The 22452-nt window shown below is 38.8% G+C and overlaps 1 protein-coding gene across 4 annotated transcripts in view; it reads left to right on the forward strand.

Annotated features, from left to right (window-relative positions):
* The window catches only part of samd12 (sterile alpha motif domain containing 12), a 119304-nt gene that overhangs the window by 48535 nt on the left and 48317 nt on the right, over positions 1-22452 (forward strand). For 2 of the 4 annotated variants that reach the window (XM_015044881.1, XM_015044879.1), the window contains exons 4-5: positions 1009-1149; positions 5214-5392. In XM_015044881.1, the coding sequence (XP_014900367.1) occupies positions 1009-1149; positions 5214-5377 (305 nt within the window). In that variant the 3' untranslated portion in view covers positions 5378-5392. Of the gene's footprint in view, positions 1-1008; positions 1150-5213; positions 5393-22452 lie in introns of those variants that run through there. The other 2 variants (XM_015044880.1, XM_015044882.1) reach the window with 1 other exon arrangement.

A 22452-nucleotide genomic window follows, 5' to 3' on the forward strand; every position in this document is an offset into this window, starting at 1 on the left:
TGGCCGCCGTATTTCCTGCGCCGGAGCGACCAATGCGGGGTCTACTCTTATATTATGTCTATGCTATACAGCTACCTAAACAAAGAAGTAATTAATTGTACCACAAAATGTCATGAGAAAACTTTAACTCCACTTCCTAACTTTCAGTTGGACGTTTGTGCAAGTTCTGATTGAATATTTGCAAAGTGAATAAGAAATTGTTGTTTTTCAGATTCTAGATAAAAGTCTTGCATTGTTCAGTGCTTCAGTAGAAACTAAGGTTTAAGACCCTGGACCCCATTAGCACATTTTTTCAGCAAGAACTTGTTTCTTTAAGCTGAGATGAAAACCTGAAAACCATTAACAACTACACAGATTTCCAGTTCATGAACTGAGCAATCGCTTTAACTTCCTGGCGATTTTAAGGACTTTTCTCCAACCAGCCGTGGCGCTAATTGGTGGCAGCATCTTGTCAAAGCAGCCGTCGGGGCCACAAGAGCAAAACGAGTATTTTGTTTAGTAATTACCCTATATTATCCTATCTGCTTACCATTCGCCATGTTGCGAAAACACTCATAACAAGGACTAATAATCACACAATATTCTACAAGACTTTTTATTAGTAGCCCAAGTCCTCTTCATAGAAGCCGATTGGATGATTAAATTATGTATTTAATACAAGGATTTGCAATTAACTAAAGAGCTGTTGGGGATTCTTGCTCCAGGGATGTACTGTTCTGATATTTATGCAAAGAAGGATCTGCTTCACATATGGTTCTGCTGAGCTTAATTGGACAATTCAGACTGATGGCCGCACGACGGTGAAGAGACGTCTGTTTTTATTAATCTACCCTTATAAAGTCCAATTTGTGTTTAATTCACCCGCAGCACCTTGTGAGTTTCCTCTTCGGCGGACGTAAATACTTCATTTTACATCTGAAGCGGTGTTTGCTAAACTCCCTCTGGCTTGGATCCTTAAGCCTTGTGTTTTATGTTTTTTAATTTTTTTTTTCGCTCGTCTATTTTCAGGACGGGCCCTCATGAGACTAACAGACAGAAAGCTGGAGCGAATGGGGATTATCCACGAAGCCCAGAGGCAGCACATCCTGCAGCAAGTCCTGCAGCTTCGTGTCCGCGAGGAAGTCAGGACGCTCCAGCTCCTCACACAAGGTAAACTTTTCAGCATCCAGATATCACATTGAGACGTCTACCTGCATTACACACCCTGCTGCCGTTGCTGAGAACCTAGTTTCTTCTAGGTGGAAAAATATCCAATAACAAACATTCTAATAAATATACCAATCATTCATTATTCACGAGCCATCTGTCGCCATGGCAATCGCTGCATATTTCAAAGCCTGGAGGAAATGATGAATCAGAAAATGATTATGCAACAAAAGAGTCTTGCAGAAACATTTTCCTCAGCTGCTCTGCTCACAAGCCACGGAGTCCAGATGACGATGGCTTGTTGTTAGTTACGTCTCCATATAGATTTACTTTTACTCGTGATGAGCTCCTGTAGCTGCAGGTCCCAACTCTGCTGACTCTGAACTTGTCGGTTTCTCATGTCGCAAGCAGAGATAGTACCTGAATATGCTGATATCTGCTGAGATACGCCGCAAGGTTGTTCCAGATGGTTGTTCCAGATAGACGTAACAGATGCAGCTAATGTATTCATGAGTGTGCAAGAGGTCCAAGGCTGTAGACGCCGAGCTGAAATGTAAGCGCACCACTTTTGTTTTTGCTCCCATTTTGTCATGAGCTGAACTCAAACATCCAAACCTTTTTCTCTACACACAGTAGACCTATTTTCTCTCAAATATTGTTCACACATCTGTGTTGGTGAGCACTTTTTCTTTGCCGAGATAATCCATCCCACCTCACAGGTGTGCCATGGAAAGATGCTGATTAGATGGCCTGATTGTTGCACAGGTGTGTGACAATAAAAGGTCATTGTGAAATTAGCAGTTTTCCTTTATTGGGGGATCAGAGAACCAGTTGGTATCTGGTTTGATTACCACTCACTCAGTGCAACCCACCTGTTAGCGTTCATGAAATTGATTGGCGGTTTTTGGTCCAGATCTGTCCAACAGCCGTGTGAAGTTGCTGGATAACGGCAGGAACTGGAAGCAGCTTGCTTTAAACACTGGACATATTTATATATTTGTCAGTCGACTAAGACAGAAATCTTATTGTGTTGTGTCACCACTAGGTCAGCTAGTTATTAACCAAAAGAATCTGAAAGTACGTCAAGCTGTCGGTAGCAAAACCTTTCTTGATATTCTGCTAACGTCTGAGAAACACAACTTCGCAATCGTGGCGTTTCCATTAAATAAATGTAATTACAATCATACTTGAAGAAGTTTGCTTATGGAATAAATCAGTAAAATTATGGATGTAAACATAATCATATTTCAGCCACGGCAATAGCTCTCATCATCAACCATCAGTTAACATTAGCGTCTTATTGAGGCATTGTAACGACAAGCGACTTGTAATTAGGAATGACTACAAATAAACTAGTTATGCCTGCCATAACAAATTTTGCTGAACGATAAATTTCCCCAGAAGTTATTGCAATAAACGATAATATTGTTGTTGAGACCATTTTCAAGTAATACAATGCTCAAAGATAAATAAACCTTAAATTCTAATTAATATTTAGCACTGGAACTGGAAGATATTTTAAATATCCAAAATAAACAAATAAAGCAGAAACAACAAATAAAATGATGACTTCTCTGTCAAAATAGTCCTTAAAAAAAGGACTAGTTGAGACCAAAGCATCAAACTGAAGATCAAACTTTGGTACAGAGAGAGAGAAAAAAGAAAAATGATAAATGATGGAAATGATTGAAATTGATTAGTTGGTTTATTGTGACAGGTCTAATTGTTGTCCGTGATTGCAGAAGAGCAATGGGTTCAACACTTTTGAATGATGTCTCCATTAGGTAAAATCATTTTCATAATTCCAATATGCGCAACAATTTTAAGATCTATGCAAATGAAGCTAGTTTCGGTTTCCAGCATCCAGCATGCCGAGGGGAGGGAATATTGATCGGTCCATTTATCATAGGATATTGTGAGATTAAATAATGGTGATATGGGGTCATTGCTATGACCCCATATCAGTTGTGTTGGTTATGAAGTGGTGTTGCACGTGTGTTTTAAACGGGCCTAAGAAGGCAACAAAATGTCTAATTAATGAATTAGATGTTTGTTGTGCTTCCTTATTTAATTGTCTTGAACCCATTAGTCTAGGTTAGTCATCTCTGCTGAGATACTGTGACCTTTTCCTCATATCTCAACAAAATAAGCTAAATATTTGAGAGTGACAGATTTTATTTGCTACCTCACTGTGTTTATTTTTTGTCATAAATATACTTTTGTGCCGTCGATGTTCAGAATACAGATGCCTCTTTTGTGACTTTGTAGCATTAATCAAAGGCAGCAAGGATCAATTCAGCCTCAAAATATGCAGAGGCTCTGTTTACAATTTATGCACGTATAACAGCAGTGGTAATCCATTATGTTAATTAAATCTTTTGATGAGCCTTTTTTAATTCATGTATAGCCAAACTAAAAGCCTCACACAGGTAAATAGCTGAGCTGCCAAAGTTGAAATCAGTGGCAACAAAGCAGATGATGTTCCCAGTGAATCAAGCAGCTCCTGTTCATTTAGTTTTCTGTTTTTCCAGGACAATGCTTCTCTTTGTGTGGTCCATCAGATGCAATTACTAAAGTTTTCAGTTTTACTGCAGCGCTTTTGTTACTACATTTTAAACCAACTAAAACTTGGTTTTTAGTTGGTTTACTTTGACTCATCAACCTAATGAAGAAAACACAATTTATGACTCTTTTCACAGTGCTTAGCCTTGTGAAAATAACATTTTCAAAGATACTTGAATTTACTGAGGTGCTCCTGTATAGGTTAGTGCTTCCAACCTTTGTTAGGTCTTTTACTGAGGGTAGTTGTGAAATGAGGTATTTAATCTGTCGACAGTGATAAATCAATAATCACTGTCGACACGTAATCAATCAATAATGCATCCAATAGCATTTTCACTGAACTTTGATCCAGAAACGCACAGCATTCTGGGGGCTGTCGGCAGAGGAAAGCATTAGCTGCTCTGCTCACTCTTTGGTTACCTAGCAACAACCTTTGAGTAAGTTGTGGTTACCTAGCAACAACCTGCTGAGTAACTTGTGCAGCAGCAGTTTAAGGTTTTGCCAACGTGCCTCATAGCTTCTTAAAAATAAAACAAAACAAATGAAAGGAGAAAATGAATACAACTCGGTAGGAAACTGGATAAAACCGAGAAGGTCACACCACCAGTTTGACTGTATTTAACATATTTAAAACAAAAAAAGCTAATCATTTTCAGCCATATACTATACCTTAAACTGAAGCAGTGTGTCACAATCAACCACATACTGACAACTATGTATTTGGGGCCTGCCCATAGCATTACATAGGGAATTTACAGATATTATCTTTTACTAGAAAGATACCGTATGTGATTTTTCAGGATTTTTATACATTTTTATAAAAATGTTGATTTCATTGTCACAATAAAGTCCAATTAATTGTAAAAAAAAAAAATCTAAAAATGGTGGTAAAAAGTTCTCACTTTTATCGTTATTAGAGTAGTACTGTCAAATATTGTGATAAAAGTCCATATAGCCCACCCCTTGCCCAGAGTGGTATTCATTTATATATTATTATTATTTCATATATTATATATTATTATTATTTCATATTATTTCAACTATTTGAAAGAAACACCAACTGATGGACAATACATTTACAGTAAATAAGTTTACAAATGTAATATCTTACATTTCTCCAACAATGGCCAACTGCAAACAGGAAGAGATAAACCATTATTTGTGCAACAACTATAAAATTAATAGAAATAGTTTAATGTATAATATTTATTGTTCAATGTTGTATTAAATATATATACATATATATACTTTTATCATACTAGTTTGGTGCTCTTGGGTGCCCCCTTGTGGCATGGAGGCCATAAGCAGCCTGCTTAGGTCGCATGTGTCTTGGGCTGGCTCTGGTTTCGTATTATAATATATGGGGAGGCCCATCATTCATCATTGCTGCACAAACTATTCCACCAAACAACAATAGTTCCAGCTATTCCAGTAGCATGCTTCATGTTCTCCTTGTTCTCTCCTTTCCACCCTGTGAAGCTCAGCCTGTCTTGTTTCTCGCTCAGCAAATCCAGCAGCTTTCCTTCGCCAACCACCAGCAGCAGCCCGCCTCAGCGCCGCTTGTTCCTTCACACCCATCTGCACAGACGCTGAGAAACGGGGCTGCCGCAGGGGCCGAGGAACAAATTCCAGGGTTCCAGATTCTTGGAAAACATTTGGAGTGAAATGAAGCAGGCTCTCGGGTTTTTATTCCCTCAGCGAGGTGAAAATAGAAAGTGAGAGGAGGAACAAGAGAGGGCATTTAGCTGAGTGATGAGACTCGCTAAAGGCATCCCAGGCCTTTCTTCCCTTTTTTGTCTCTTTTTCTTGCTTCATCATCCCTGCTCTTCATCGCCTTTCTTCTGCATTGATGATATGGGAGCAGACAGCCCACCCGTCTCAGCAGGACACTGCCTTTTAGAGCATATCTGAGCCTTGGGGATACTCACTGAGAAGCCTGAAGTTTGACAAAGCAGAAAACTGTAGAATTGTAAAGGCAAAATCAAAAGGAAGAAAATCAAAGAGCATCTCTTTTTTTTTTTCTTACATTATTTTGAATAAAATACAAATTAATTACAAGTAAGAATGGAGCCATAGAGTGAACAAAGCAAACAAACGTGCTCTATGACTTTGTTGATTAGTTTTTAATTTGCATGTTTCAATCTCGAGTCTAAATGTTCAAAAGTAAGAAACGGTTCCTCCCTTAGATTTTTGTTCTTTTGGCAGAGATCAGACAAAACTTGGAAGGAGATGAAATGGCTCCAAGGCAAACTTCATTTCGTTGTTAATAAAGAGAGACGCAGTGGTACGCAGTTTGAAGAGGAACAGGGAAGGAAACGAATGAAGTGAAAAAGTGGCAACGGATGAATGGTGATGAGGTAATGAAGAAAAAGAAGAGGAAAAGAAATGGTACAATTGGTGAGATGGGTGCCAAAAATATTGGACGACGACGACGAAATGGAGAAAATCTGGAGGTGTGAAAAGCTTCGATTCGTCTCTGGATTTGTTTGCATGGATGGATTATCTTTCTATTTTCATTAGTTGACTCATTTTACCTTCAAATCTCGGATATGGCCTTTGATTATAGTGTAATTAGACACATTAAGAAATCTGGCACTAACATAAAACAAATTCTGTGATTAAATTATCTGTGATTATCTTTAAAAAGCTGAGCCATTTTGAAACATGTCTGTCAGGATTAAACATACAAGCATAAAACAGTAATTAATCTGAGAAAACCAACCTAAGAAACTAAAATGGAAATTGGCATATTGAAAAACAGATACTTTATTTTGGTCTTACTATGAACATATACATTGCAATACGGTGGAGTTTTGCATTTACTTTGTCAACATGAGTATGTTAGCTGTGCTTAGATGTGACCATTTTATTTTTTATTTTTCATATTAATACTGACTGACTCACTGAGAGTGAAATTTTAATAGCATGCTGTGTGGTCAGAAAGAAATCAACTGAAGTAAGCAGAAAGTAGTTTAAGCCCAGAGGTTCACTGTTAGCTTCAAGCTGTCAGCATGCTGAGGTGACTGAAACTTTATGGGTGCTCTGAAGTGCGCTCAAGTCAGACAAGCTACTAAAGCCAACATTTTCTTAACACCTCTTGATAATTATAGTGTAAAAATTAATATGAATCCTTCTCCAATAATAATATAAAATAAATTATCTTTCTGTAGTAATGATGACCTGTTGTCTCTACAAAAATAGCTTTATCTTGAAATAATGGTAAAACTAAACCATTAGCTCAGGAAAAGCTAATTGTTTAGCTATTTTTGAGTTATTGTTGGTTTCTTGTGATCTAAAAATTTTTGTACTTGCATTTGGGTTTCAACTGCTTCTAGAAACAGCCACTTTTTTTTTTTTTAGCAATAAGTTAAGTTTTTTGATGTCTGGAAAACAAGCCTTTTTAAAAATCTCATAATTGCTAAGTTGAAATTGGCGGGCACTGTGCTGTTACCTAGCAACCCCAGCCCATCCCGTCACCTGGCAACCCACTCAGAGCTCCAGCATGTTTGGTCAGCTGGTTTTACAATGGCTGCTGGAAAAGACAAGTGTCTTGTTGTTGACTTACTATTCAGAAACCACTTGCTGCATTCTTGTTGGTTGTCTTAGCGAGTCTTCTTCTGCTTTTCAGTGATGTATGGTTGTATAATTGTGCATCTTGCAGCCATTTTTATGTTGGTGTAAATGTTGAGTTTGAGGGGCGTGGCCAGCAGCAGCTTATTTGGATTTAAAGTGACAGGAGGCCCCAAAAAGCTCATCCTGAACTGAACAGACTAAATTGTCATTACCTAAGAATGATTTTGAGCAAAAAAATTTAATGAACATGTTTTGTAAAGCCTAGGGTCCGATTCTAATCTGTTCAAGGAAGCTGAATAGAGTTACCTTTAAGATCCCTTTCAGACACTCTCCATCGAGTCTCACTGAGCTTGAGCTGTTTTACAAAGTAGATTAGTTAAAAATCCTAATTCTTTAGATTTGCAGAGATGTGGCATTAGTAGCCGCCTGCCCTCTCAAAGGAGTCTTCAGTGTCTACCTCCAGCCATTAATGGGCGAGACGCACAGACGCTGGACAACCCTTCACTCAGTCTCACCTGAAAGCTGTGAACAGAAATTATCTGAGAAAAACTCAGACGTTCACAGAAAGACAAAAAAAACCTTATCGAAAAACCCTCTCTGGGATGCTAACAAATATGAATGGTCATATTAACGGAGGTTAGAATATGATCATTTAAAGGTTCAATATGCAACTTGGAGAAATGTTTTTTACATATTTGTCATGACAGTATGTCATCAATCTACTCCACTTCCTCTCTATGCTACTATTGCAAATGTAACAAAAATAACCAATCAGAACCAGGAGGCGGGTCTTAGCGCTGCCAATCACCCTCATGTACTCTGCTAAATGTGCTAATAATGGAAAAACAATTTACCTTCACATCAAAACCATTTACCCACCATCATCAGTGGCTTAGCTAACTAGCCTAGCATTCACAACAATCTGCTATCAGGGGGAAGGAGCAGGCGCATGCGAGGTTGATTGACAGCGCTAAGACCCGCCTCCTGGCTCTGATTGGTTGTTCCTAGTTAGCACTGGGAGAAAGTAATCGAGACTGTGAAGGTTGTAGACCTCTAGTTTAAACAAATATGTAAAATGAATATTTTTCACAGTAGTTACATACTAAAGCTTTAAATGAAGAGGTAATTAATGTGTGCACTTGGCATCAGGAAGAACATGAAACATGGCCACTAGAGAGAAAAAAATCCATCTGAAATGAGAGGATCTGGAGTCAGGAAGGTACACAAAAGGGTAAAAGCACCGTGTCGTCAAGAGAGCGAGGCGTTGTAATTACTCCAGTGTACCCAGCCAGAATTAGCTCAATGGACAGTGATTAACCTTTAAGGCTTGCTGGGCCATGGCAGGGAAATAATTAGATTTCCCTCACCGTCGTTTTTGCCACAGGGACGGCAGAGGCTCAGGATCACTTATTGCTTATAATCATCAGAGGCGGGCTGAGACTCTCCAAACAGAAACCGATATTCCAACAACAAAGCCCTCAGAGCATCAGGGTACAGTCTGGTTAGAGTTAGAGCCGTTTGATGAGCAGCTCGCCAACTACATCCTGAGCAGGAGGACATAATGAGCAGCACATATTTCCTATACGTGACTAGAGCTGATGTTCCTCTAAATGTGCTTTGTTTCTGCACATTTAGACCCATCTATTATGCACGTCAGGATAGGAAACAGCAGGAGGAATGCAGATGAAACTCTGAACTTACAGGTGGAATACTGAGAACGGTGGGAGTCTTTTCCAGATTTCTTAATTTACACTTGGTGTTTTCACTTCAGGGCGATTTCAAACACACAGTCGATCAATCAAGTTTATTTGTATAGCATATTTCAGCAAAAACAAAGTTCAAAGTGCTTTACATCATAAAAAAATAATAAAATACGAAGTCATAGAACACAGTCAACAGTAGAAGTGTTACATTTTGTCAAGTGCCACTGTTGCACATCAAAATGTTGGTCAGTGTTTCATTTATTATGATTCAGAAGAAACTCTAAACAGCTGGGGTTTTAGTCTGGATTTAAAGGAACTCGGTGTTTCAGCTGTTTTGCAGTTTTCTGGAAGTTTGTTCCAGATTTGTGGTGCATAGAAGCTGAATGCTGTTTCTCTATGTTTGTTTCTGGTTCTGGGGATGGTTGATACGACAACAGATCTTTAATAAACAAACAGCATTTTAAAGTCTATTCTCTGAGCTACAGGGTGCCAGTGTAGGAACTGGGTTGATGTGCTCTATCTTCCTAGTTTTAGTCAGAACTCCAGCAGCAGCGTTCTGTATCAGCTGCAGCTGTTTGATACACTTTTGCAGTAATCAGTGTGACTAAAGATAAATGCATGGATGAGTTTCTCTATGTCTTTCTGAGACATTAATCCTCTAATCCTGGAGATGTTCTTCAGGTGATAGAAGGCCGTCTTTGTAACTGTCTTTATGTGGCTCTGAAGGTTCAGGTCAGAGTCCATCACTACTCCCAGGTTTCTGGCCTGATCTCTGGTTTAGAACAGCATGTTAAAAACAGCCACAGCTCACAAACACTGACTGCTGTGGGTACAAAGGAGTTCTTCCATCAGTTGTTTTTAATTATAGGAAGTAAGGTTGGGCGATTTGATGAATTTATCGACCATTGGCTGTTTTTTTTAAATACGTGTTTTCCGGACACACGGTGCCATTTTATTGCACAATCAAGTAACTGTTACCTTCAGTTGTTATAAAAATGCTCTGTATATCAAACATGACTTAAAAGAAGTTTGACTTTGTAATTTAACGTCTTGAAATTGGGACTATGTCTCTTTAAAAGTAACTACTGTTTCTGAAACTCCTCCTTCAGGAAGTCATGACAACGTTGCTCCTTTAACAAAGTTTTTACCAGCAATTCAATGAGAAGTAGCTCCTATAATGAGCTCAGCCGATGCACATGTCCAACTGATGCTAATTGCCTCTGGCTAGTCTGAAGGAGCTGATTGGAGGAGTGTCAGGGAAGGACTGAATGGTTGCCTTGGGAGATGAAAAGATTTCTCAAATGTTTGTGAAGAGTCAAAACAACACCCAGATATGTTTTTGATGAGGGAATAACATTATAACATGCTATATGTTAAAATTTAAATTAAAATACAGTAAAATTTAAGCGCCCAGGCCTAAGAGTTACTCTCTTAGTTAAGGTAACGATGCCTGATTGAAGCCAAAAGACGTCGGTAAAAATAACTAAAGCCGTTGTGAACGCCGCACACAAACTCCTTCTGGCTGCAAGCAAACCTTATTTTCCCCAGAGAGCCTCAAAATGCATCGCCGATTTATTTACTCAAACTTTTAATAGAACGGCAACATTTTATGTTCGGAAAATTAATTTATTTAAATAATGACCACAATGAGACCGCCTTTTACTCAGTTTAATCATGCTAACAGGCCGTTCCACTGCCTGTTTTACGGATTCGAGTATAAAAAAAAAATACAGAATTAAACAAAAAGTAAATTAAAAAGTCGTTTTGAGTGATTTGGTGAATTAAAAGTAAATACATGATGGAAAAGATCAAACATGTGTATTAAAGAGGCTGTTAAACCAGAACCGATGTTGAACTGAATTAAAAATTAATGTACCAGATTTGAGGTTTTATTGTACTGAAGGTTGAGGATAAATCCAGGAACAAAAGTCAGCATGTGTTTTTCAATGCAGTATTCTCAACTTGATGCAGTAGTTCTCTAATCTAGTAAAAAATTGGGATTAAAAACTGAACATCTGGCTAATTTCTAGAATTCAAACTCCAATTTGAAAGAAAATTGCAGTTTGTTGTTTAATTAAGATGTCTTACATTGTGCTTTTTGTGGGAAGAGGTGCTGCTAGATCTGTAAAATTAACTCACTAAAGATTGGAACCTGCTAAGCCGTCATCTCTCTGCTCCTCTTTTAATTGATTAAACCAAAAAAAAAGAAGCTTTTGTATTAAATTTCACGCCTGTAAACATTTCAGGGTTTCCAGTAACAGCCTGATGCCAGTAAATATGCTATTACTGACTTGTGAAATCATCACTTTTAATAGCAACTTAAATTACTTGAATTACACAGCTGACGGAGCTCATGGAAAGTGCTTTTTTGAGAATGTGGTGCTAATCTGTGAATGTAGACACAGGCTCACTGCGTACGCTTCATTTACTGTAACAGAGTCTCATTTGAATCAGGAGACAGAGTCAACTTTAGGGAAATTAATCAGCTTTGCTGTTCCTCGTCTGCTACTGTTTTTTTTTTCATATTTAAAAAAAAAAGTCTGCAGGAGGTTTGTCATGTATAAATAATTGTGAGAATAATAATTCCATATTCATGGATCACGTCGTTATTGAAGTGTTTATTTTTTTATTAATCTTCCATTTAACAAGAGTGGCTCTGACTTTCTTGGCTGCAGACTTTCGGGATAATTGTCTGAATTTGTTTTCCAGGCCCCAGTGTGCTGGTGTCTGTAGAAATCTGTGGCCTCGGGGCAGTAAATGAAGGAAGTCTTCTTGTTTTGCTCCAGCAGTCCTCGCTTCCTTTACTGCAGGCATCTTAATAAATTATTTCTCACCGCTACATGAAAGGAAACACTCTGATCGGAGCGCTTTGCTAAACTGCATATCTGTCTTTTTACACTTGATCATCTAAAGTTTGCTGACGTGAAGATCGGTAGCCTTCGCTGCGCCGCGAACAAATGAAGGGAAAATGTTCACGCCGATCGAGTAGCACTTCATTTCACAGCCTAGAGTCTGTTTCATAACAAGAAGGCAAATCAATAAATGACTGTAAAAGCTCCTACAGAGAGAGTCTCTCCATGTAGGACTAGCAAGCATCTTGAAAATGTCTGAATCTGTTTAATTACTCAATAAATGGATTTATTTTACACAGTAATATTTTCAAGCAAACTTTCCAGGAGCTTATCTGTCAAATAAAACAACACAATTACAATTTAAACAAAATGAAAATTATATTTTTAAAATTCCATAAATGTTAAGGGTGCATTCATGCTGGCCCTGTTTAGTCCGCTTCAATCAAACTCTAGTTCGTTAGTGTGAATGCGTAATAAAACTCTGATGCGGACCAAAAAGGTGAACTCTGACCTGAAAATCCAGGTGTCGGTTTAGTTGAAGTGAACTCTGGCGCAGTTCGAATGCAAACCGGAGGCCACTCCAGAAACAGGAAGCGGACTAAAGCGCAGAGCATTCTGGGTAAATGCAACCAAAACAAACATACATGTCTGGCGCCAGCATTAGAAATGGTTCCTGCTCTTTTACCAAAGACAAAAGAAAATCCTACAGCCGATAAAATCTGACGCCACTCCATTTTTGTTTACATTTTGCAAAGAAGGAAGTTGTGCTCATGTCTTCCTCTGACACAGTGCCACACACGTCTTCCTTCAGTGGTTCTTCGGTTCTTCATGCAGCGCCACCTCAGGCAAGGAGGGGAACAGTTTTTTCTTTTAATTTAGATCGTTTGACGCAGTGGTGTGTGAAAAGGAAAATATCGTTTGTATTCCTGGCACAAAGTGTAATTTTATAGCACAATCAATTAATTGTTTACTTTATTTGTTGTAGAAATGCTTTTAATGAAATATGACTTAAAATAAATTTTACTTCAGTGTTTAACACGTTGAAATTGGGGCTCTGTCTCTTTACTGCTGCTCTTTCTGAAACTCCTCCTTCAGGAAGTTGTCCCAACACGGCTCCTCTATGAAACCATTAAAAACATTACCAGCGTTTCACTGAGAAGTCGCTTCTATAATAGGTTTAGCAGATGTTTCACCAGATGTTTGCTGATTTCTGCCGACTAGTCTGAAGGAGCTGCACCTCGAAGGCGGGGCTAAGAAAGTTGCCTTTACGTAATTCTGCCCCTTTAAGGTGAACCACAGCAGATGAAAATGTGACAAATGTTGCCATATTGGCCCCTGGCTGAACTGAGTCTCCCGATACATCAGATAGGAAACATCTTTATGCTATGGCTAATCATGAGCAAGGAACAAGAAAGATTCTTTAAAAAAAAAGTGTAGCTGATCTTGTTAAACTGATGTAAACTGGATTTTATTTCACTTTTCTATCCAGCGATGGATGACAAATTGCGCATATCCCGCTGGGCATGAGGGATGAATACTTTAAATCTTTTTTCCTGCAGAATATGTATTGAAATGAAGCTCCTTAACTCTAAAGCCTCGTGGAGCTCGCGGTAACTCCTGTCCTTCCTTTGAGCTTTTTTCTCTGTGAATCAGATGTTTTTCTGGAGCGTGTGGGGAACTGAGAGCTCTCATTATCCGAGTCCTCTCCTCGGGCTGCTGCTCTCTGCGAGGGCAAATTCTCCTTAAACGTCCCCTCCATTCTTCCCTCGCTCTTCCTCTTCTGCTCTTTTTTTTTCTACCTCTGGTGAAGGTCAGATTAGCTCTTTATATACATATACATATATATAATTTCCTGTCGGTGATTTCTCCCTCAGAGGCTCCAAGCTTGAGAGATGTGATAAAGGTTAAGACAAAGTGAATAATGTGATTTTCTTATTCAAAGAGGCGACTGGATGTCTAATATCCCTCTTAAAGTCCACCAAAGTCTCATTTTCTCTTTGAATATGAACACAATGTCGATGCCATGGGTGACTCCACATTAGGAGCAATTTCAGGTTTCTACGCACAAAGAAAATGTCATTTATGTCTAAATGATCACCTAATACCACAAGTTGACGTCCTCTATAGAGCTGCATGGTTCTGTTGGTAATAATGTCACAAAACAGAATAATTACTTCCCCTGCTGAGTTGCCTCTTGTTGACTGACGAGCAACTAACTGTTAAAACAAAGGTATTGTTAAATGCTAAAAGAACAAGACTCGAGCATCTATGCAATCACATATTATAATGATTAGTATAATTACTTTAGAATATGAGTAAATTTTACTGGTGGGGTTTCTATAGTTCTGAGACTTTGGCATTTCAGCTAACTTTCGGAAATGTTTGCTACTTTCTTGCTCTGTGAAATGTTTTATTTTGTTGTATAAAGCAAAGGTTAATTATTGTTTTGTTTTTTGTTTTTTAGTAAAAAGTTGCCTTTTGTGGGCATACACTGCAAAAACACTAGTTTTTAGCCCAGCTATCTAAATACACTTGAAATAAGAAAAAAATAACTTAAAAGTAAATTATCAGCAAGAAATAAGAGTTTGTTTTAAGTTAATAATTCCTCAATATGGGAAAAAAGTACCATTTTCAGATTATTTCAATTATAGCAAAATGTCTTATTGGTAAAATAATCTGCCAGTGGAAATAGTACTTCATTTTAAACAATATTAAGCAGTTATTGATATGAAACAAACTTGCACTGAGAAGTTAATTGGAAGTTAGTTTAGATATTTAGATATTTGCATGGCTCATAAAAGAAAAATCTGTTTGTATCATTCTTGAGCTGTGGCCACACATCATTATTCCACGGGCTGCGTATGGCCCCTGAGCCGCACTTTGAACACCCCATTGTATAACAATAGTTTGGGACTTTTTCTTGCGTTTTCCAAATCATATGTTATTCTTAATTATCAACAATACAAGTTTACTTGAGAAATAGTGATTGTTTTTAAATTAAATTAATCTCTTTATTTTGGTTTTATATGCTAACACTGTTTCTTTTTTTAATGTTTTTACTTTAATCTCACATCAGAACATCATTTCAGCCAAGTATGGATTCAATGCTGGATAATAACTTGAATTCAAATCAAAACCAGGAAACGGATGAAAAGAAAAGCACAGAAAGTATTACAGATAATCAGGAAAGATAAACAGAGACTCTGAGGAAGAAATGGAGAGCACAGGTGGAATTGCCCAAAGGCACAGCATCAGCACTCGCCCTGCGTATTTGTGTGTGTGTGTGTGTGTGCGCCTGCCTGAATGTGTGTGTGTGTGTCCCTGCCTGCGTGCCTCAACATCCTGGCCTCTAACCCTTGGCGGAGGAAAACAGATTGCTTTGACAGGTCCACTGACATCATGAGATGTTCTGCTCTTTTGCCAGAGTCTCTCGGGAGTCTTTGGCTGCCAAATGTCCAGCAGGGCTTTAGGCTTCGCCGCAGTGAGAGAGAGCTCTGTAATGTCACTGTTGTAGGGGAAACTCAGCTGTCTGGATGCTATGTGTTACATGAGACATGATTTTACAAAATAATGAATAAGTCATGGTAGAATCTGGATGGTGTGCTGGTCTTCTGGCTCCTTCACCAGGTTGTGCTTTAGCAGCAGGTTTCGTGTCCGCTACGCGTTAATTGGTGTCCATCTTGAGGACAGTTTGTTCCCACTTTGAGCCAATGATTCAGACTAGTTTTCTTTCATCTACTGTCAAGTACGAAGTCGAGAGCGGACGTTTTCCACAAATACTTAAATTTTAGTTAGTCATATTTTGCAATATGGCTGAAAAATTTATCACGATGTAAGCATTTTATATTGGTAGGTATTGATAATTATGTAGCCAAACTACTGATGTGATCTTTACACACAGTTTCCACTCAACTCTGTTTTTTACTTTTACTTGTAAGTACTTCTGAGGCACAGTAGAGAAACTTTTAACTGCTACTGTTCCAGTTACTCAACAGGTTGCTAGGTAACCAAAGAGTGAGTGAGTTGCTAGGTAACCAAAGAGTGAGTGAGTCAGTTGATTCCACCAGCTTTGCTTAGCTGGCAGTGAGAGACTGAACGTCTTTCCTCTTCCTATGTCCCAAAGAATGCTGTGTAGTTCAGGATCCGAGTTATTTTTATTTATCTATTTATGTATTTCAAACAGTTAAAAAGAATACATATACATATACAAAATAAATATATGCTGAAAAACCATTAGTAACTTAAATTTACCAACAAAATATTATGTAAAACAAAACAAAAGCTGGTCCAAAAGGGAGCAGGAAGCAGCAGTGGCTTATCCAGTCCTGTCCCTGAGTTCATTGAATTTATTGAATATTCTATCAGAAGTTTTATCTATTGATATCGGTCACGTTTCTACTGCGATGTATATTGTTACTGATTTACGGTGCGTTCACAACAAATAGATTTTGAGCTCCAAGTGCGTCTGGTTTACATTCAAAGGCTATATGGAGGCACGTCCAGGTTGCGTCGCGATTTCAAGTGTTGGACGCTCGTCCAACGGTGGAGTTGAAAAGTTTGAACTTTCGTCGCTCAACGCAGAATATCAACTGGCATATAGTGGTGCATTTTCCAAAGTGATCTCAGCAAAAACAAAACAAAAAAAAACTATGCAGGATAAATTAATTGCTGCTGTTTGCGCTCGTCCTATAATTTATGACCAATCAAGTCATGACCACAGAGAGAGAAATGGAAAGGACTTTACTTGAAAGAGGATCAGCGAGGAAGTTGGAATGTCGGCCAAGTTATAACTTTTACTATTTGAAAATATTTCTCTGCATTTGAGTTATGCAAATGTGTCCAGCAAAAATGATGAACATTAAATAAACATATTTATTTAGATGAAATATGCAGGACATGGTGGAGAACACATATACGAAGGCGCCTCCTCTCAACGCCGACTTGAGCGATTTTGATGCGTCTGACGCGCAAAACATCACATCAAACTTTGAAGCACGTTTTTGTGAACACACCATTATTGTCCAACCGATCAGCTGAAATCGGGTCAGTCCCGGGCCGCTTTTCCTTCCCAGTCCGCCCCTGATCACAACCTGAGCTCATTTATAAAACAGCAGCTCCAGTTGACGCCTCTTCAAACTCGCTGATTTTGTTCTTTTAAGTCGCCTTTTCGAACCGGAAGTGGTCAGGCTTTCCACATACGTAATCGGTTTAGGAGGGAAACGGAGCCCATTAGGAAGTCATTGTATCGGTCGCCTGGGCAGCAGCGCTGGTTCCAGTCAGTCTGCTGCAGCCTCCAGCCTCCCTGACCACCTCCGGACATCCAGGAGCCCAGACGGCCTGGACGGACCAGAATCCTCAGCGCACGCCTCCAGCTTCCCAGCATTCACTCATGATCTGACAATCTCTTGGATCAATAGCCAGAGGACGCTCACTTTTACTCCGAGACAATCCATTACTCCCGTAAACATGCCCCCAGCTCTGGCTCCAGAGCTGCTGTGTGTAATGGAGAAGAATGGGGGGAGAAATGGCACTCAAGGACTTGTTTTGGCTGCTGCTCGTCAAGGCAACCATTACGCAGCTTTGAGTCGCTGGAGCCCATCAGTTAATGCATAATCAGGAGAGACGAGATAATGTGCTAATGTGGCGCTGTTCTGTGGTTGTTTAATTGAGATAAGTTATTAATAGGGTTAGATTGAAAGTCCACAGCCTGCTTAATGAGCAGAGCATTAGGAAAACAATTCCTCGTTTTAAATGTTGTATCTGAAATGGCTCTGGTTATATTAATGAGTCCATTAGTAGTTTTAGTATAAAAGCGCTATTACAACCCATTTACCTGCTTTATGACGTTACAAAGTTGTCACTTTTCCATTTTTCATGAGGAATAATGGGAAATGTTTCTCTAAAAGTAAATTACAGAGTGGCTTATAGGTGAGCTCCACGTTGATGCATCCAGCTACGCTCAAGGCTGGACAAATGGGAATAAAAGCCACATTTATTGAGTGGTCTTTTAGCGCACAGCTCTACATGGAGGGGGAAGTGTTGACTGAAGAGGGAGAGGGACACCAAGGACATTTTGAGTGAAATGGGGTGCAGCGAGCGGGTACATAAAAGGAAATGATGTATGCTCTGGCAGCACGGGATCACGGTTTGTGTATCCAGGATTTATGGCGCCGTTCTCGGCAACAGTACACCAACACACCTGATCATCCATTATTATTGTAACATCTCTCACTCGGGGGGCAGACATGATGGATGGGAAGCTGCTAATGACTTTGGGTTGAAATTATAATTACCCCAAAAGTGACACGGAGCATTTAGAAAGGTGGCTTTGGCCACTGGGCATCGTCTTTAAAGGACAGGCATGTATTTAACCTATCATGAGAAACTGATTTAGGAGGCACGAGAAATGAAGATTGAGGTGAAAAACACATTTTTAAAATATTTCTGTGCAACTTAATCAGAGCGTAACCTTCTAGTTTGGTGACATTTTTAACGGAGGAGGATTTACCACAAACATGGCTATAAAACATGTAAAGAAACGTGTTTTTATTCACTGTTCAATTCATTTACAGACCTTCAGACACGGGCCATGACTTCTGTGACTTCTGTTATTATCAGATAATACAGTTTTTCTTTACAATCCCCTCTATTTTATTAGCAGAAAATATCTAAGCCACATCAACTTTTATTTTATTTCCACATTTGTTACAGTTTTATGCTGCTGAACTCAAATTTGACCATTTCTTGCTTGCAGCCATTTGACTTTCTGAAAATGGGAACTTAAATAATTTTTTAAAACTTCAATTTAATATATAAAAAAAGTATTGAAAATGAAATAAAACATTTAGAGATTAAATTTTTTTATTTTCACTTTTTGTGCAGCCGCCACATTGAAAAACACTTGACTAAATCCCTGAAACTTTTATTATTTGGAGAAGCTAAATGTTTAAGTAATTTCCTCATATTTAACTGCCTCAATTTAAAGGACGGTTTGTAAAAACCCCAGGGAAAACCTTTAAGGACCCATAATTGATCCCATTAGTCGTTTTACGCTCGATTACCTGCACAAATATCAGCCTTTCTGTTTCCCCGTGTCAAACTTTCAGGGGTTTTTTGTTCTTAATTCTAAGTAATTAAAGGCATGTCTCGCCTTTTATTGTTAATTGGTGGTTTTTGACATAAAAATATAACATTGGAAACACAAACAGTTTTTTAGCCACATGTGAGAGGCCTGGCAATCGGTGCTTATGAACCTGAAGCACGCCCTCGTCGCAGGCACTCTGCGCCGCCGCCGCCTGCTGCTCAGGCCGTGATGGAGGCAATTAAACGTGACGGGGAAATAACACTCTGTCCTGAATGACTCCTACTCTACAGCTTATTGAACATTCAGGAAAATTAGGCTTTCAGCGACGCATGCAGAGCGGCGATGTGGACCAAATAAAAACAAAAACTGCTGCAAACAAGCAACAATTTGTTCTGTTCTTTGGTCATTGGTTGGTAATTATGTCTCAACTGTCTATTATTTTACCGTAATACTACTTATTAATTCAGCATTATATAGGTTATTTCTGCAAAAACTCAAAATTGTACAGTGTATTTTTGGTCTAGTTTCTTATGTAAATGTTTCAGTGCATTGAAATGAGATAAAACTAACCTATAAGTAACTTTTTATCACAAAAATCAGGCATATGCTGAATGTTTTAGGTTATCCTGCTGGTTTAAACAACTAACAACATAAGAACAAGTTTTTTTATTGCTAAAATAATGAATATCACCAAACTTGGTGGTCTGTGGTGAAATCTTATTTGAAATTGCTAAAATCTAACAACCTCATGGCGATTTGTGAATAAAAACCCCGAACTGATTCCTTTACAGTGGATGTTTAGGAGAAGCAAGAGGAAACGGGGATGAATTCAGTGTTATTTTTTAAACATTACTCCCAGTCTGATCACCTGATTGTGATCCGGTTTCCTGACCTTAAGTTTTCACTTTCTAATTTCTCACCTTTGCTGACAGGACAAACAACCCAGCAGCTGTTTCTCATTGCAGGAGGTCAGCCTGTTAGTCAGGCAGCAGCTGGCTGGGCTGGCCAAGGTCGCTGCGATGGTTCCCATCACTCCTCAGTTTAATTGGATACGAAGAAAAAAACATGACGGAAAAATTCTCTAAACTTACAAAGCATCTGGGTTACAAAAATATTCTCCAACTGGCTAATCAGGCTTGATTTGGTTTCACCTTGGTTGCCTTCTCGCTGTCAGTTTTTCTTATTTTTTTCTTTTCACTTCTGACTCCAGGAGGAAAGTTTATAAATCGATAAAATTTTCCAGATCTTGCTAGAAAAGTTGAATCTGCTCATATTTTTTTTTACCATAATGTTTAAACTCAGAGTTGAGAAGTGTAAATTTAATTCTTGATGAAATGTTACCTTGACATGAAGCTGCTTGAACATTCAAGGTTTCCAAATTTGCACTGATTCTTAAGAAACTGAGTTACTTTTAGTCCGTCACATTAATCCATAAAGAATCATTCATGCCTTGTTTTAAAGGTTTTTTTGACCATCTAAATCTGAAAATGTTGCCACTTTCCTCATACATTTTGATTATTTAGTTCTAGATGAGAGATTGTTTGGCTACAGGTCCATCAAATATATTTTCATAGCCATGTGAAATGGCAGATCTGGGTGTTTGTTGTGCTTTAGAGCACATGTGTCAAACCTGAGGCCCAGGGGCCAAATCTGGCCCGCTGTAGCTTTTTCTGTGGCCGTCTAGACCAAATTACATCAGCAACTTGCCAGTTTTCTGCAAAATTCACACAAAATCAACAGATTTCCACTTTTTTTTATTTGACTCCAATTTTTTTTCTCAAAATTGCCAAAAACATTGGGTTTGAGTGACTGCTGCCTCAGCCTTACTTGATGTTATAGTCTGTGACCGATACGGCGATTGATAAAAAGTCACATTTAACGTCACACTTTAGCGCAAAAATTCCTTACAAATATTTCTAAATTATCACCACAAAATCTTGATTGCAAAAAAACCCACAAAAACAATCAGAAAATCCTGGATGCACTGATCAGTGTGAAAAGTTGTTCAATATTTAATAAAAAAAAAAAAACACTTAATGAATGCTAAAACAGATATTTATTGATATTTTAACATTTTAAAGGGTTTTATTAATACATTCTGGTACAACCGGCCCTTTAAGAACATTCAGATTTTTGATTTGGCCCAAAAACAAGACACTCCTGTTTTAGAGGAATTAAATTTTCACTTTTATTTACTTAAAGGTGACCTAATGTGCTGCTTTGAACAGGTTAGGATAGCTCTATGGTCCACACAAAACATGTTAATTACATTCTTAACACAAAATCCATGCCCTCTGACTCGACGTTTACACTCTCAGGAGAAAATGGCAGCAAACAGATACGCAATTACATAACCGTACATCTTTGAAAAGCAAGAGTGGAGCCTCCTGCACAACCAACACAAGTGCAGTGAGTTGTTTCTGAGTAGTATGTCAGCAACAAAACTGTTTTCTGTTCCAGCAGCCATTGTACAGCGGTCAAACAAGCAGACCAAATGTGCTGGAGTCCCACTTGTTTTGCTAAGTAACGGCGCAGTGACTTAACAAACCAGAAGTTTTTGAAACGCCTCATTTTCCAGACATAATTTTTAATATCATGGTCTGTTTTCAGAAGCAATAGAAACCCAAATGGATGCACAAAAACAATAAAAGTTGCATCTGCACATGGATTCGCCTGCCTGTGACGGTGCAGTCGTGGTTCTGTTGGCATTAAAGTGCAACATAATCAGGTATCCTTTTCTTCTGATCTTCCCAGCACTCATTCATGCCTGCACCTTTGTCAGGTAAGGAGTTGGAAGGCAGGACTATTAAAAATCCAGTTTCTTCACAGAGGGGGGGCTTTTGTTAGATGGTGTCCTGCTGCTGTGGTTGAGGCTTAATTAAAACCAGTTTTTTTGTTCTGTTAAATGATTTCAACCCAAATGTTTTTCTTCATTTTTCCCCCTTTGACCTTTTTCTCGCCACTGCCACCAAATTTCCTCACATTTCTTGTTTTCACATCAGCGCTGTAAATATGTAACGCATCAAGTCTTTTATTTTTCATTTCTTTCTTCTTCTTTCCTCGAGGGCGTTTCCTCATCTTTATCATGTTCTTTTCCTCTTTGTCTCGCTCGTATCTGCTCACATCTTTCATGTTCTGTCTCTGATTCTGTCTGCCGGTCCTTTTTGCCCCCGACCGCGGCGGTGCTGGAGGGCAGCTCCTGATGTGACTCTGGCTTTTGATTATGGTTCTGTCCTGACCCAGGGACGGCCCGGCCTTCATGCTGCAGCCAGCCAGCTGCAGCTAATGAGGACGCCCGACGTTCCCTACCGCTCGCCGACTCCTTGATTTATTGTTTCACCGCGTTCACACCTGCGGCTGTATTCCCTCGTATTATTAAACACCAAATAATGAAGTTTACTCTGCAACTGATGAAGCCTTGCTTTGGTCTTTTGCTGACAAGCGTGTTGATGCTAAACAGCAGCACTTAGCCTGCAGTGATTTCAGCGGATAAATGTCTTCTGCAGGAAATTGCTTCATCACTCCGATTCGC

The sequence above is a fragment of the Poecilia latipinna genome, unplaced genomic scaffold, assembly GCF_001443285.1.
Source record: "Poecilia latipinna isolate Pla-1442-1.1 unplaced genomic scaffold, P_latipinna-1.0 Scaffold695, whole genome shotgun sequence".
Classification (NCBI taxonomy): Eukaryota; Metazoa; Chordata; class Actinopteri; order Cyprinodontiformes; family Poeciliidae; genus Poecilia; species Poecilia latipinna.